The 15,252-nt window shown below is 37.2% G+C and overlaps 1 protein-coding gene across 2 annotated transcripts in view; it reads right to left on the bottom strand.

Annotated features, from left to right (window-relative positions):
• Positions 1-15,252, bottom strand: part of RAB3GAP1 (RAB3 GTPase activating protein catalytic subunit 1) — a 111,188-nt gene that overhangs the window by 15,365 nt on the left and 80,571 nt on the right. For both annotated transcript variants that reach the window (XM_045826060.1, XM_045826061.1), the window contains exons 18-19: positions 5,049-5,186; positions 1,466-1,693 (exon numbers count right to left, since the gene is read on the bottom strand). In XM_045826060.1, coding sequence (XP_045682016.1) covers positions 1,466-1,693; positions 5,049-5,186 — 366 coding nt within the window. The remainder of the gene's footprint in view (positions 1-1,465; positions 1,694-5,048; positions 5,187-15,252) is intronic.

The following is a 15,252-nucleotide window of genomic DNA, read 5'->3' as shown; positions in this document are numbered from 1 at the left end:
CTGATAGTCTTATGGGACATTCCTTTGTGGGCAACTGTTTCCTTTTCTCTTGCTGCTTTAAGACTCTCTCCTTATCTTTAATCTGGCTAGTGTAATTATGATGTGCTTTGTTGTGTGTTTCCTTGGGCCTAACTTCTTTGAGACTCTCTGAGCTTCCTGGAAGTCTATTTCCTTTGCTAGATTGGGGAAGTTCTCCTTCACTGATTTTTCAAATTAGTTTTCAATTTCTTGCTCTTCCTCTTCTCCTTCTGGCATCCCTATTATTCAGATGTTGGAATGTTTAAAGTTGTCCTGTAGGTTCCTCAGCCTCTCCTCATTTTTTTTGAATTCTTATTTTTTCATTCTGTTCCAGCTGAATGTTTATTTTTTCCTTCTAGTTTTCTTTATTTCACTTCACATAGCCTTCACTTCTTCTTCTATTTTGCAACCATACTCAATTGTTTCTGTGAGCATCCTGATTACCAGTGTTTTAAACTGCGCATCTGATAGGTTGCTATTTCCTCCTCATTTAGCTCTATTTTTGGAGTTTTGATCGGTTCTTTTATTTGGGCCATGTTTCTTTGTGTTGGCACACCTGTTACGTTATAAGGGGCAGAGCCTTAGGTATTCGCCAGGGTGGGGCAACCCACTTCACTGAGTTGTGGTGTTGTGTGTGGGGAAAGGGTCTGAGAGGGAACAATGCCACTTGCTCAGCTCTCAGCCAGCTTTCAGTCACTTCCTCTGCTACACCCATGCAAATTGGGTCCTTGAGGTGCTAATTCCTGGGTGGGTGGGTTTGTGTATGTTCTAGGACCCTGTGGGTCTCTCCAATGAACTCTCCTGTAAGGCAGGGAGTTTCTCTCACTGCTGCAACCCCACAGGATTTTACAGTAGAGATTTTGAAGTTTTATTTCCCCATGATGGAAACCTGGGTTGCGTGGTCTGTCTCGCTCTCTAGTTGTTCCTCTTGGCTTTTCCACAGGTGAATGTGGTGCCACCCAGTCTACTGCCTTGCTGCTCGTCCTCTATGTCCAGCTGCCTGTCTTCACCCTCCCTATCAGTCTGGATGAAATGTTTCTTCTTTAACTCCTTGGTTGTCAGACTGCCATACAGTTTGATTTTCTGGCAGTTCTGGTTGTTTCTTATTTTTAAATTTGTTGTTGTCTTTCTTTTGGTTGTGTGAAGAAGGGAAGTATATTCACCCATGCCTCCATCTTAGAACATGATCATTTTTAAGGCTTTTGATATATGCTATGAGACAATCCCATGGTAACTATTCCATATAAAATACTCATGTCTTATTTTTGGTCCAACCTGCAACTAGTTCTAATATCTTATATGTAAATAACAGATATATAAAAGGCTCATTAAATTTCAGTGTTTTGCTTCTCAAGTTTGTCCAAAGCTCTCATATCTATGATAGTGAGTTTTTAAAAGGGAGATCAATAATTACCATTTTAGTATCAGATACCCAAACTTCAGTTACCTTTTCTGCTTCCCGTGTATCATCGAAGAGTCTCCTTTGCCTTCTAGCAGGAATTGGCTTAGCTGTTTCCCAGGCTTCTACCCACATGTTGCTTGGAATCTTCATTCGAGCACTCAGTTCTCCTTTCAGAACTGTGTTTCCCTTTTCGTCAATCACTTCCTCTTCAATATAATCCCGGGGTGAGTACCATCTCACAAAATCTTCCAGACAACAACCTGGATTGGCTGCCTAAAACAAGGCAAAATTTAAGCAGATTCAAATAAAAATCAACAGTTACCAATAAACTTATTTGCAAAATCATTAATACTTTCCCATTCACAAAAAGCCTACCTAATCTTCAGAAAAATCTAATATGTGACATGAGTTGGGTGTCACCTCAAAAACAGATCAGATGTTCAAGTACCAAAAGCATTTTGTTTTTGCTGTTTTATAGAAAAAGAAAACATTTACATTTGATAACTTTGGAAATAAAAATTTGGTGTAAAGCGAAAATAACTATCTTAAACAGACAAGTTACAGTTTAAAATTACAGTACTTAGAAAAGTATCACATAAGTGAGTAAATAATACATAACATAATCAGAATAACAACACAACAATGGAAAAGTTCTGCTCATTTTTTTCCTCAATAAATTAATACTGTGCTGCATTAAATATCAGCTAACTTCAAAAATGTTATATTCAGCCATCAAATTTTTGAGCTTTATGTAACAAATTACCATCACATACATTGCTTTTGTGCAGTTAAGGAACTGAAATTGAAACTATTGTTTTTCAGGTTTCTGGAAACTAACTAAGGTTTTACTCAGTGGATAATTCTATAGAAGTAACAATGGCACATTTCAAAATCCTTTAAGTAATTCTGCATTCAATCCTGGGGAAAAGTAGAGGCTTCACAGAGTTAGTGGTAGGGCACAGAGTTATTTTTTGCATGTGTCCAGTAATATATTAGCTGAGTACTAAGGATGGGCATATATACCATCCTGTAATACTCAAAAGATATGTGTACACACAATAAACACATACCTTTGGTTATATTTTCTACCATAACATAATCTTCCTGCTGTAAGTACTATATTTAATTGCCTGAAATAGTAAGTGATGTAAGCATTAAGAAAGTGCTGAACAGAAGGTCATTTTTTTCTTTCTTTTTAAATTAAATTAAAAGACTAAAATGCAAACAGACATGGTAAGAACGGTTAGTCTTAAATGTGAAGAGCCAAAGTGACAATTCCTCCCTACTGAGCTCACAGCTACCAGCTTAACCATCCTCAATTTAGGAAATCCCCGAGGGCAGAGAAATCTGAGGCGCTCCTTAACTGAGAATCAACAACATAAACTTATAAGGGCTATGGCAATATGGCAACATGGCAACAAAGTGCTGGTGTGAACTTCAAAGGGTCAAGGTTTCTGTATGATTCAGAATTAAAGATCTGGATATTAACCAGGCAACCCCACACCCACACAAAAACATCTTAAGAAATCATACATGGGCCTTGGGTGAAGAGGGAGAACTTAAAAAAAAAAAAAAAAAGAAAATAATATTGACCTCCTGTACCACAGAATGTGTTACAGACGAACAGTAGTCCACACCAGAATTCTTCCCTCTTGTTGTCCTTACTATATATATCAAGCTAAACAAAGAACTACCAGGAGTAGGCTGAGGCTCACTTCAGCTATGCCTTATTTTGGTTCTGCTGTTACAGGCATGTACTCCAAGGGCATGCTTGAGAACAGCCCCTGTCCTCCTGGAATTGTCAGGTATAGGTACCTCAGGTACATTTGAGCATTTATCCAAAGCTCTGGAGATTCTCCCAGGGGCCCTTAAAGGAAGCCATCACTATGTAAAAACAGGAATCCTATCTATTTTAGAGTGACTACATGTTTCCTTAAGTATATTATCTGATTTCTATATAGGAACAGATGTGTAAAAAGACTATTTGAAATGCTGTTTATTTTCTGATTAAAACAATGCTGTAATAGATTTGTAGGTTCTGATTAAAACAATGCTGTAATAGATTTGTAGGTTCCCAGATTAATGCAAAAGAATTTCAGGAATCATAATTCTGCTGAAGCACAATGTTAAATGGATTATATAGAACCTTACCACCAGGCACTGATATGTTTCTATGGGAGAAAAGCATTTACAGTCCCAATTTGGAATTTCATTCTGTACTTGCCTCTGCAAGGACACGGTAGGACAGGGGCAGATGTATACGAAGGCAGGTAGAGGTCAGGCAGAAAACAGCTGCTGGGCACGCTAGTGCTTCTACTGCACGCCCCTCTCCCCCGCCACCATACCAATTCCCTGATCAACCCTTTTGGTTTAACACATGCCCTGAGAGCCAACCAACTGACTCCTTTCTTTACTATACCCACTGTTTGTTTTAAAACAACATATTCTTTTTCTTATTTCACAGCAGAATAGAACTCACAGATTTTCTGTATCTTTTTAACTCTCTAAGGAAAACATGCAGCTCTGAAAAGGTTTACTGAAGATTTTTTCTTTTAGTAAATACGGGGCAAATAAGCAAGGAATAAAGAGGCTCCCTTTTATTGCCACACATTTACTATTAGGAAAGATAAAAGTGGTATAGGCTTTCATGGGGTGTTTATGTTGGAAAAAAATCAAACTCAGGCTGGCCTACAAAGCACCAAAGCAGAGCTGAGTAGGGCACATGGAATGGGAGGATGGAGGCCATCGCAGGTAGAGGCAGGTTAAGAAGGAAAGTCTGGGCCTGGGAGACTGTTCAGAGTATCAGCAGTAGGAAAGAGAAGCCTGTGGCCCAATGGGCTAAGCACTTGTCTTGTTTAGTTTTTTAAGTCTATATCTACATCATCTATATCTGTATCTATAACATCTATATCCACACACACAGAGACCTGCCTCTTCTTTCAAAAATTAAAAGAAAAAACAATTTTTCTTCATCCCCGTATTTTTAAGCTAATAAGCCGAATGTCACCGTTCTTTGAATTCTCTATGGTCTAGATAAGGGCCTGTAGTTAAGCCTAAAATATTGTCTCTTCCAGGTAGCAAAGGCTTTCTCATCCTAAATGGTTACTCATCTGTGAAACCTTCCATGACCCACTCAGTAGAGTCAGTCATCTTTTAGACCTTACCTTCATTAGAGAACTTACCACAATTATTTACACGTCACCTTCCTTAATAGACTGTGAGGATATATATTGTATTTCTTACCTAATCATAGTGCAAGTCACAAAATACAACATCAAAGCTCTGTTAAATGAAGGAACCCATGTTAAATCCTAAGAGTTTTCTAAAAGCCTTGCATTATATTGGTTGAACATACACAAAGGAAGCCATTCCAATGTACATATAAAAATAATTCAATTCTGAACTTTCAATTATTATTCAAAGATTGTTCTTTTCTTTCTTTAACTTAAGAAGCAACTATGAATACAACCTTTAGGGGACAGAAATGGGGTATTATTAACTACTAATGAAATAAAAACTTTTAATAAAAAAGACATTCAGGTCTTCATACCACTTTACTGAGTGACTTTCACAGCTTCATCTCAGAATAACTCAAAATAGAATCCCGAGATCTGACAGCGTGACCTACCTTAAAAGACTCCATATCTGATAGCAGACAGGCACTCTGCATGCGTGCCCTGAGGTGAGCCCCTTCTGCTGATGTACCTAATTTAGCTAGAACCTCCGACTGCTCTTCGAGCAGGTCTTCTGTCATAGGGGCTGGTTCCTGTGAAGCACAAAAGGACAAAAGCACATGAACAGTCTTTTTGTAGACAAAGCGGAACTATAAAAATAGAATAAAGACAATTATTTCAGCTCTAGCAGTCCCAAGGTACGTATTTAAAAGAATTCAGAGAAATTCACAAGTTTTTTGGTACATAAAAATGTAATAAATTAATAAAAATGAATTAAATATGACTTTCAGCATCTCCCTCCCTCCCCCAACAGACAAGCTCATCATATTCTCCTTGGTGAGGATTGATGGCTACAAGATAGAGGAATCTGGGTGCACGAAACATTTTCTTGCCTATTAATGATACAGAAATAAAGTCCTAATGATATTTTTATGTGTATTATTACTAGTTGCAAAAAGGTTTTTATTATAAGATAAGAAAATTGATAGACATGAAAATTAAAGGTAAATGAAATGAACCCCAAATAAAAGCCCCCAAATAACTGGGAACCAGAGATACTACACAGTTTAGTGTAGCCCCCCACCCCCCCAAAAAAGCAGTTAAAGTAAATCTAAAGGAGGATATACTGTAGAATCATCAAAAGAGTGATACAGAAAACATTTCAAAACTTTCAAAGGGCTTTAGGAAAGTTCTCTGAGAATTGATTCCATTAGATTTCATATTGAAATATGAAGAACTCAACAATCCAGACACAGACTAACCAAACAAAGCTTGCCCGCTTTTGTTGTTAATTAAAGCCAGGAAAACATAAATTTTTATCTTCTTACATAACAGGATAAGATGTAGAAGAAGTATTTAGAGCATTTGTTAATAGGTTTCTTCTAGATTTCAGGAGCTTATTATAAACCATGGTTTCTAGGCCTCAATACTACTGACATTTTAGACTAATTCTTTCCCATGGGGCCTGCCTATGTACCTCTGGCCTCTATCTACTAGATTCCAGTAGTACCACTCCACTTCATGACGATCAAAAATGTTTGCAGACATTGCCAAATATCCCTGGGGGCCAAAATCCTCCCTAGGTGAGAACCACTGCCTTAAAGATAAATAATTTTTGTGACCATCTGTCAGAGAAACATGGTAAAGCTATGACATTTGAACACAGAGCAAGAAACAAAAAAAACAACAACTTATTTTCTTTGAATCATACTAATTTTTTAAACAAACCTAAATGGGGCACTTTCAAACACTAGAGAAGAGAATATAACGTATAAGCCTTCTCAGACAACAATCTGGAAATCAATACATGGCAAGCATTTATGACATGTCCTCTGATCCAACAGTTCTACTTCTAATAATCTCAATACAGCATTATTTATCATAGTGTGAAAAGTGGAAAGAATCTGAATATACATTAACAGGGAAATGGTTTGATATAGGAAAAATGGGAGGGAACTACTCTAACAGTGATAATCGCTGGATTATAAAATTATGAATTTTGCTTTCTTTTTCAAGGTTTTATTTATTTATTTTTAGAGAGAGGGGAAGGGAAGGAGAAGGGGAAAGAAACATCAATGTGTGGTTGCCTCTCACATGCCCCCTACTGGGGACCTGGCCAGCAACCCAGGCACGTGCCCTGACTGGGAATCCAACTGGCGACCCTTTGGTTCCCAGCCCTGTTTTCTTTTCTCTACAATGAACATGTATCACTTTTAAAGTCTTCCACTAATGCTCAGGGTTGAAAAATAATTAAAAAGGCAGTATGACAGTGTGGTTAAGAGTCTGGGCTCTAGAAACAACATGACGATGCTTGAATCCCAGCTCTACGACCTTGGACAATCACGCAAGCATTCTGTTGTGAAGGATAAATCATGGCACATGCTCAATAAATGCTATAACTTAGAAACAAAATACGTAAGTTGGTATAAGCTTCATACTCTACTTTCTCTATGACATCAAAATGGCTCAGTCAAATTAAAAAGTTATATGAATTTCCGATGAAACAGAACACTCAAAAGAAGAGGCCTTCCTTCCTCTTATGAAGAAGTAGCTAGTTTTCATTGTCCTGCAGCCCTGAAATTACAGGATGGAAGGATAATGACTATTCCTCCCACCTGGAAATCTCAGGCCAACTCTAAGTGAAGAACAGTATCAAGAGACATACAAGTGGCAAGTAACAAAAAGAGCATATATTTTCACATATAAAACTTCTGAATATGTCCAAAGCTTTCTCACACACATGATCTCATATGAACACTGAGAGGAGGCCAGGGAATTTTACAAGTGATAAAGAAACTGAGGTGCAGAGATAAAATGCCTTGCCCAAGATCATCAAGTGACAAAACTACCAAGTGGCAAACTTAAGAGAGAATCTAAGACATTTGTCTGATACTGACTTTGAGAACGACTAGTACGTTCAATCTACTAGCTAAGGACTCCTGCTCACACTCTCCACAGGTGTCTCTAGTCCTAGCCCTGGCACTAGAGTACTGGGTAAAATCTCGAAGCTTTTCCTAAGCATAAATTTTAGGCTGACTTAGTGTAGTTGAAAGGACTAGCATGTTTGAATTCTTATGAGTCAAGGACCTAAATAAAGTTATTTATGTATTTATTAATGATTAATGGCACACTTTAAGCTAACTTCTCAAGTTTGAAATTATATTGGTTTTAACTGGGATCATTTTAAATTTTGGACATTTTATAATATAAGCACATATATAATGGTTATAATTCAAATAAGATTATCTTTGAAGTAAGATAGTAAAATTGATTAAAAAATTGTCCTGATTTCCTAAAGATATAAAATATAATTTCATAATACATATGATACATGTTGAGAGAAAAATAAGTTTTAATTATTTCAGATTTAGATTATAAATTCAAAAGTGGAAACAGAAGCATCTGAATTAAATGAGAGAAACATAGACTTTTGAAGAAAAATAAAACTTGAGCTTCTAGGGCAACCTTCTTGGACTGTTTACTAACCCAATCAAACCAAGACAATCTGCAACGAGATTAAAATTAGGGAGTACTGTTCATTAAAACTTGGAAATAGAAAGAATATATCATAAAAAATAACTTAAATATTAATTTACTGCCAAATTTGGCTTTTAAAAATGGTATGTGATTTAATCCTAAACAACCTAGAATAATGCAAACCATTAGTGGCTTTTAAAGTATTTAATTTTGGTTCACTAAACAATGGATAAGATTTAAAACTGGAGATACATTAGAACAACATAGAAATACTTCCATGTATTCCTTCTTGTCAATTATCCATCGTATAACAATTTAATTTTTTAACAACTTTTTTGAACTATAATCAACATACAATAATTGAGTGTATTTGCTAAATATACATCCATGAAACAATCACCACCATCAAGATAACAGATATATCTATCACCTTCAAAAGTTTTCAAATGCTCATTTTTGGAACATCCATCAAAAAAAAAAAAAAGAATGGATCTGTGATAGATCCATGCAATGGAGCACTACTAAGCAATAACAATAAATGATTGATATACACAACATATGTATGAATCTTAAAATAATGCTAAAAGATTACCACCACCACCACAAAAAACCCTCACAAATGATACTGTAGTTACATAACTCTAGAAAATGTAAACAAAATTATTATTTCTTTAGAGAGAAATAAAGGTTCAGAGAGGAAACATAGCTTCTACTAGCAATAATGCTAATAAGTGGTGGTGTGAGTGCATGAGTCTAGTTCTACCAGGTCCCCAAACACAGGTCTATACAACAAAATCTCAACACCAACTGCATGCTTCATAACAAACAAGAAAAAATATACACTTAGTTTTTAGCTTTAGAATATTCTGTCCTAATACTAAAAATAGTATTACACAAACCAGTGATGAAACAGTGATAAAATATCTAAAACATATTTTAAAAAGGATATCATGAAGCAAAAAGCATAAGGCCTGTCAAACCAAAAAACTAATCTCCTAAATGACAGACATCTGACAAAGAAACAATATAAGCATAGGTAATAAAGTTAACAGAATTTATGTTTAAAATTAGCAAACATACCAACATCCCACTGTACTATTATAATAATTCATCCACCCATTTCAGAATATGAAACCAGTTACTAATACTTTTAAGTAAATCTCTGCATCTTGAGAACCGATACCAGCCACTTATATCTTATATAAGGAAAAGTCCTCAGAACAATAATAGCTAAAAATCGAATGCTTACTTTGGCCCAGAGACTCTGTTATTCATTTACCACATGTAATTTCATTTAAAGCTCATAATTATCAAATGATGACCTCAATATGCAAGGAAAGCATTTGACAAAATACAATACTTGTTCATAATATAAACTCTCTTATATAAACCAGGAATAGAAGAGAACTTCCCTAATATGAGTAATGGTATCTATGGCACATCAGATACCCTCAACAATCACCACAAGCTTTTCTTCTGAGACTGGAAACATGGGAAAGATATTCACTATTCAAAACTGTACTGGAGGTCCCAGCCAATGCAGTAAGGCATGGCAATTTTTTAGAAATGTAAAGGTTTGAAATCAAAACTCAAATCGTGGATATAAACAGACAACATGCTTCTGTTCATAAGAAAACCCAAATAATTTACAAACTATGAGAAGTAATAGGTGAATGTAATAAGATTGCTATAGATCCAAGGTCAATATACAAAAATCAACTTTCTACATGTCAGGTGAAACTTAGAAATTAAATTTAAAATGGTTATTAAATACCATTCATAACATTTAAGAAATCATAAAAACTTCAAAATATCTAATGAAAGATACACAAAACCTCTACATTGAAAACTATAAAACAACTGATTAGACAAAGTAAAAGAAACCATAAAGAACATAAAAGATATTTTATGGTCATGGAACTCAATATTGTTAAGATTTCAATTCTTTCTAAATTGATTTATAAATTTAGTGCAATATGAATCACTACCCCAGCAGGATTATTTTGTATGTGGAAACTGCCCAGCTGATTCTCAAATGTACAAACCCCCCACGCCCCAAAAACAAAAACCACAAAGGACAGCCAAGGTGATCTTGAAGAACAAAGTTAGATGATTTACATTATAAGATAGAAACACTTATTATAAAGCTGTAGTAATAAACACAGTCCATTACTGGCATAAGGATAGCCAAAGAGACTAACAGAACAGAATACGTAATTCAGAAACAGACCAATACATATACAGTCACATGATTTACAACAAAGATATGTCTGCCACTCTGTGGGAAAAGGTAGATCTTTTGAATAATGATGTTGGAACTAAATTGCATATCCTTACAAAAAAAAGGGGATCTTAACCTCTTCCTTATACCAGATACTGTCAATGTGAAGTGGGTCACAAACATAAATAGGTAAAATAATAAAGCTCCTAGAAAAAGAAGAAAAAAACATAAGAGCCTATGTGAAGGTCATTGAAGTGCAGCTTTTTTTTCCAATCCTCACCCAAGGACATGATTATTGATTTTAGGAGAGGGAGAGGTAAAGAGAGAGAAAAACATCAATGACAGAGAAAAAGAACTGAACCTGCAACCTAGGGCTGTGCCCAACTGGGAAGTGAACCTGCGACCTTTAGGTTTATGGGATTATGATCCACCGAACTGAGCCACATGGCCAGGGCAAAGATTTCTTAAATGAGAGACAAAAGTACTATCCACATAAGAAACACATTGTTTGACAGGACTTATTAAAATTAAGAATGCCAATTTAACTAATCATTAAGAAAGTGAGACCTAGGCAAGATGGTGGAGGAGTAAATAAAAGTCACACTAACCTCCTCCCAGGACCAATCTGAATTTACAACAAAATTGTGGAGAAGTCACCTGAAACAAATAACTGAACAATAGCGAGAGAGAAGCCTTATAACCTCAGACAGACAGAAAAATCAGCTTCAGCACAACCTGACTGGTAAGAAGTATAGTGGAGGCTCTAGAAGGCTGGTTGGGTGCCCATAGGTGGCAGCACTGGAGGGATAATTACGCAGCCGGTGGGACCCCCCCAGGAAGTGTGGGGTCTAAACCCGTAAGCTGGGGTCCCCAGCCTAGAGCACCAGAACCCAAAAAGTACACAGATAACAACCAGTGGCAAAAAAGAGCAGGGTTGCTCTCTGCCAGAGAGACAGCTGGGAATGAAAAGAACCATTTAAAGGGCCAACACACAAATTTTCATTTGCAGCCACTTACCCTGGGCTCTGGCAAATGGCAGGGGGGCAGATGAGACTGTAGATGGGACTGGAGATGCTTGAGGAGATACTGAGGACAGAGGCTTTGGGGAGAGAACTGAAGGAGTAGCTGCCAGGATCCTGGTGCTGAGTCATCCCCCATACCCCAGCAGCCATGCTGCTCAAGCAGTCCACTGCCCTCGGAACTGCAGCAGCCTGAGGAGGAACAATAACCCAAACCACAGGAGGGATTCTATCTCACCCGATCGTGCTTAAGCCTGACTGCTGAGTGCAGAGTAACTAGATTAACAACTGAAGGAGTCAGCCACAAAGAGTAGATCCCTGAAGTCTCCAACAAGATGCCTAAAATCAACATCTTTAGGGGGTCAACATCTGACATCACCAGAGGAGGCTCCAAGTTGCAATACCTTAAAAGTCCTAGGAGAACACAGGCAGGAATATCTCAGATATTCCACGCAGCAATATTTTCAGTGATATGTCCCCTAGAGCAAGGGATACAAGGGAAAGAATAAATAAATGAGATTTCATCAAAATAACAAGCTTCTGCAAGGCTAAAGAAAACATTAGAAAAATAAAAAGGGAACCAACTGTATGGGAAAATAGATTTGCCAATGATACCTTGCATAAGGGTTTGATCTCCAAAATATATAAAGAACTCACATGACTCCACTCCAGGAACACAAACAAGCCAATTAAAAATGGGCAAAGGACATGAACAGACACTTCTCCAAAGAGGACATACAGAGGCCAAGAGACATATGAAAGGATGCTCAGCATCACTAGCCATCAGAGAGATGCAACTTGAAACCACAATGAAATACCATTTCACACTGGTCAGAATGGTCATCATAAACAAATCAACAAACAAGGGCTGGCAAGGTTGTGGAGAAAAGGGAACCCTGATACACTGTTGGTGGGAATGCAGACTGGTGCAGCCACTGTGGAAAACAGTATGGAATTTCCTCAAAACCTAAAAATGGATCTGCCTTTTGTTCCAGTGATTCCACTGCCAAGACTATACCCTAAGAATCCTGAAACACCAATTCAAAAGAACCTATGCACCCCAATGTTCATAGCAGCAATATCCAAGTATTGGAAGCAACCTAAGTGCCCATTAGTAACTGAGTGGATAAAAAACTGTGGCACATTTACACAATGGAACACTATGCAGCAGAAAGGAAAAAGGAGCTCCTACCCTTCGTGACAGCACGGATGGATCTGGAGAGCTTTATGCTAAGTGAAATAGGCTATGTGGTAAAAGACAAATACCATATGATCTCACCTATAAGTGGAACCTAATCAACAAAGCAAACGAGCAAGCCAAATAAAACCAGAGATACAGAAATAAAAAACAAACTGACAGTAACCAGAGGGGACGGGGGGAGAGGGATAATGGGGGAAAGAAGGCAAGGGGTTGTCAGTCAAAGACAACTTAAAAAACAGGCAAAGGTCTTAAACAGGCATTTTACCAAGAAGATATCCAAATAGCTATAAGTGCATGAAAATGTGTTAGATATCATTATTCATTAGGGAAATGTAAAAACCTGAGATACTATTACATACCCAAGAGAAAGGCAAAAATGTAAATGACTGAAATTATCCAGTATGACAAGAAGAGTTAACATAGCAGGCCTCACACTGCTATCCTCAGAAAGGCTTGTTTGCAACACTGGCTCTTGGGTGGCATTTGGGACCCTGGATTTTGGTAGGGTCCACCATACTCAGAACTGATTAAAATGGTTCACTGTGCTTAAACTCTTAGTGCAAACAATGTGGCTTATGCTGGATACCTGCTTCCCTTCTGGGAGTCTGAAATTTTGATAGTGCTAGGCAGAGGTTCCCTAAACATAGGGTTTGGGTGTCAGCCCTCAATAAAAACCATGAGCACCGAGCCTCTAACAACTTCTCCTGGTAGACAACATCTCATGTATTGTCACAATTCCCTGCTGGAAGAATTAAGTGCATCCTGTGTGACTACACTGAGAGAAGATTCTCTTGGAAGCTTGTGCTTGATATCCTCTGAACTCTGTCCCATGTGCCATTTCTTCTGCTGGTTTTGCTTTTGCATCCTTTTGCTGTAATAAATTATAGCCATGAGCATGACTGTATGATGAGTCCTGTGAGTCTCCCAGCAAATCATCAAACCTGGGAGTGGTGTTGGGGCCCCTGACACAACAAATGTCAGGAATTATATGGAACAAACCAAAATTATTATACATTGTTGAAGAGAATGTAAATTAGTTCAAACACTTTGGGAGACTAGTAATATCTATTAAAGCCAAAACATATTTCTACCATGTAACCCAACAATTTTACTCTTAGAATAACTCCAAAAGAAAGTGCCTATGTTCATTATATAAGAATGTTTTTTTTAATGACAGTTCAAACTGTAAACAACTCAATTTCCATGAACAGGTGAATGGATAAGCAAATTATGGCACATTCATATAATATACTACAAAGTAATAACCATGCCATATCAATACACACAGCAACATGGATGAATCTCACAGATGGTAGTTAAATAAAAAAAGTTCAACACAGAAGTACACAATGTATGATTCCATTTATTAGGTTCGAAAATTAACAAAACTAACCTACAGTGATAAAAGTTAGAAAAAGAGTTACCTGGAGGGGAGTACTGGGTTATGCTATCCAATACATCTTGTTATTAAAATTTAAATAAGAAATTCAGTTCCTCAGGTGCATTAGCCACATTTCAAGCATTCGATGGCCATATATGGATAAGGGCTATAGTACTGGACAGCAGAGATAGAAAATATACATTTTCATCTTTACAAAAAGTTCTATTGATCAGTATGGTTCTAGCATGGTGGAATTTTCTATATTTTGATCTAGCTGGTAGTTACATCGGTTTTTAAATATAAAAAGAACTGCACTGGCTGGTGTGGCTCAGTGGATTGAGTGCTGGCCTGTGAACCAAAGGGTCACCAGTTTGATGCTCAGTCAGGGTACATGACTGGGTTGTGGGCCACATCCCCAGTGGGGGGCGTGTGAGAGGCAACCACATAGAGGCTTCTCTCCCTCTCTTTCTCCTTCCTTTCCTTTCTAAAAATAAATAAATAAAATCTTAAAAAAGAGAGAGAGAATCCTAAAAGCAACAAGAAAAAAGCAGACAATTACCTACAGAGTTCCCATAAGACTGTTAGCTGATTTCTCAAAAGAAACTTTGCATACTGGCAAGGGACTGGCAAGGGACTAGAAGGGACTGGCAAGAAGTATTCAAAAGTGATGAAAAGCAAGGACCTACAACCTAGATCACTCTATCCAACAAAGCTATAATTTAGAATGGAAGGGAAGACAAAGTGCTTCCCAGAAAAGGTCAAACTAAAGCATTTCATCATCACCAAGTCATTATTATATGAAATGCTAAAGGGAATTATATGAGAAAAAGACGATCAAAATGATGAACTTTAAAATGGCAATAAATACACAACTATCAATAACTGAATCCAAGTAACAGACTTAAGCAAACAAGTAGAACAGGAACAGAATCATAGATATGGAGATCATTTGGAGGGGGAAGGGAGAGAACTGGGGGAAAGGTGCAGGGATTGAGAAGCACAAATTGGTAGGTACAGGATAGACATGGGAATGTTAAGGACAGTATAGATAATGGAGTAGCCAAAGAACTTTTATGCACTACCCATGGACATGAACTAAGGGGGGTATTGCTAGAGGAACAGGGGGTACTGGTTGGAGTGGGGCAAAGGCAAAAAAATTTGGGACAACTGTAGTAGCATAATCAATAAAATATAATTAAAAATTTTTTTTTAAATATTTAGTTCTGGCCAAGATAGAGGCGTAGGTATAAACCTTACACTTCGTCACACAACCAAAAGGAGGATAACCAATCTAAAATCAATACACAACCAGAAGTGTCAGAAAATCAAACTTCATGGAACTCCAACAACCAGAGAATTT

The sequence above is a fragment of the Phyllostomus hastatus genome, unplaced genomic scaffold (assembly GCF_019186645.2).
Source record: "Phyllostomus hastatus isolate PE091 unplaced genomic scaffold, TTU_PhHast_1.1 phas_scaffold_60, whole genome shotgun sequence".
Taxonomy (NCBI): domain Eukaryota; kingdom Metazoa; phylum Chordata; class Mammalia; order Chiroptera; family Phyllostomidae; genus Phyllostomus; species Phyllostomus hastatus.
The sequence above is the reverse complement of the archived record's forward strand: the minus strand, read 5'-3'. Positions and strand labels throughout refer to the sequence as shown.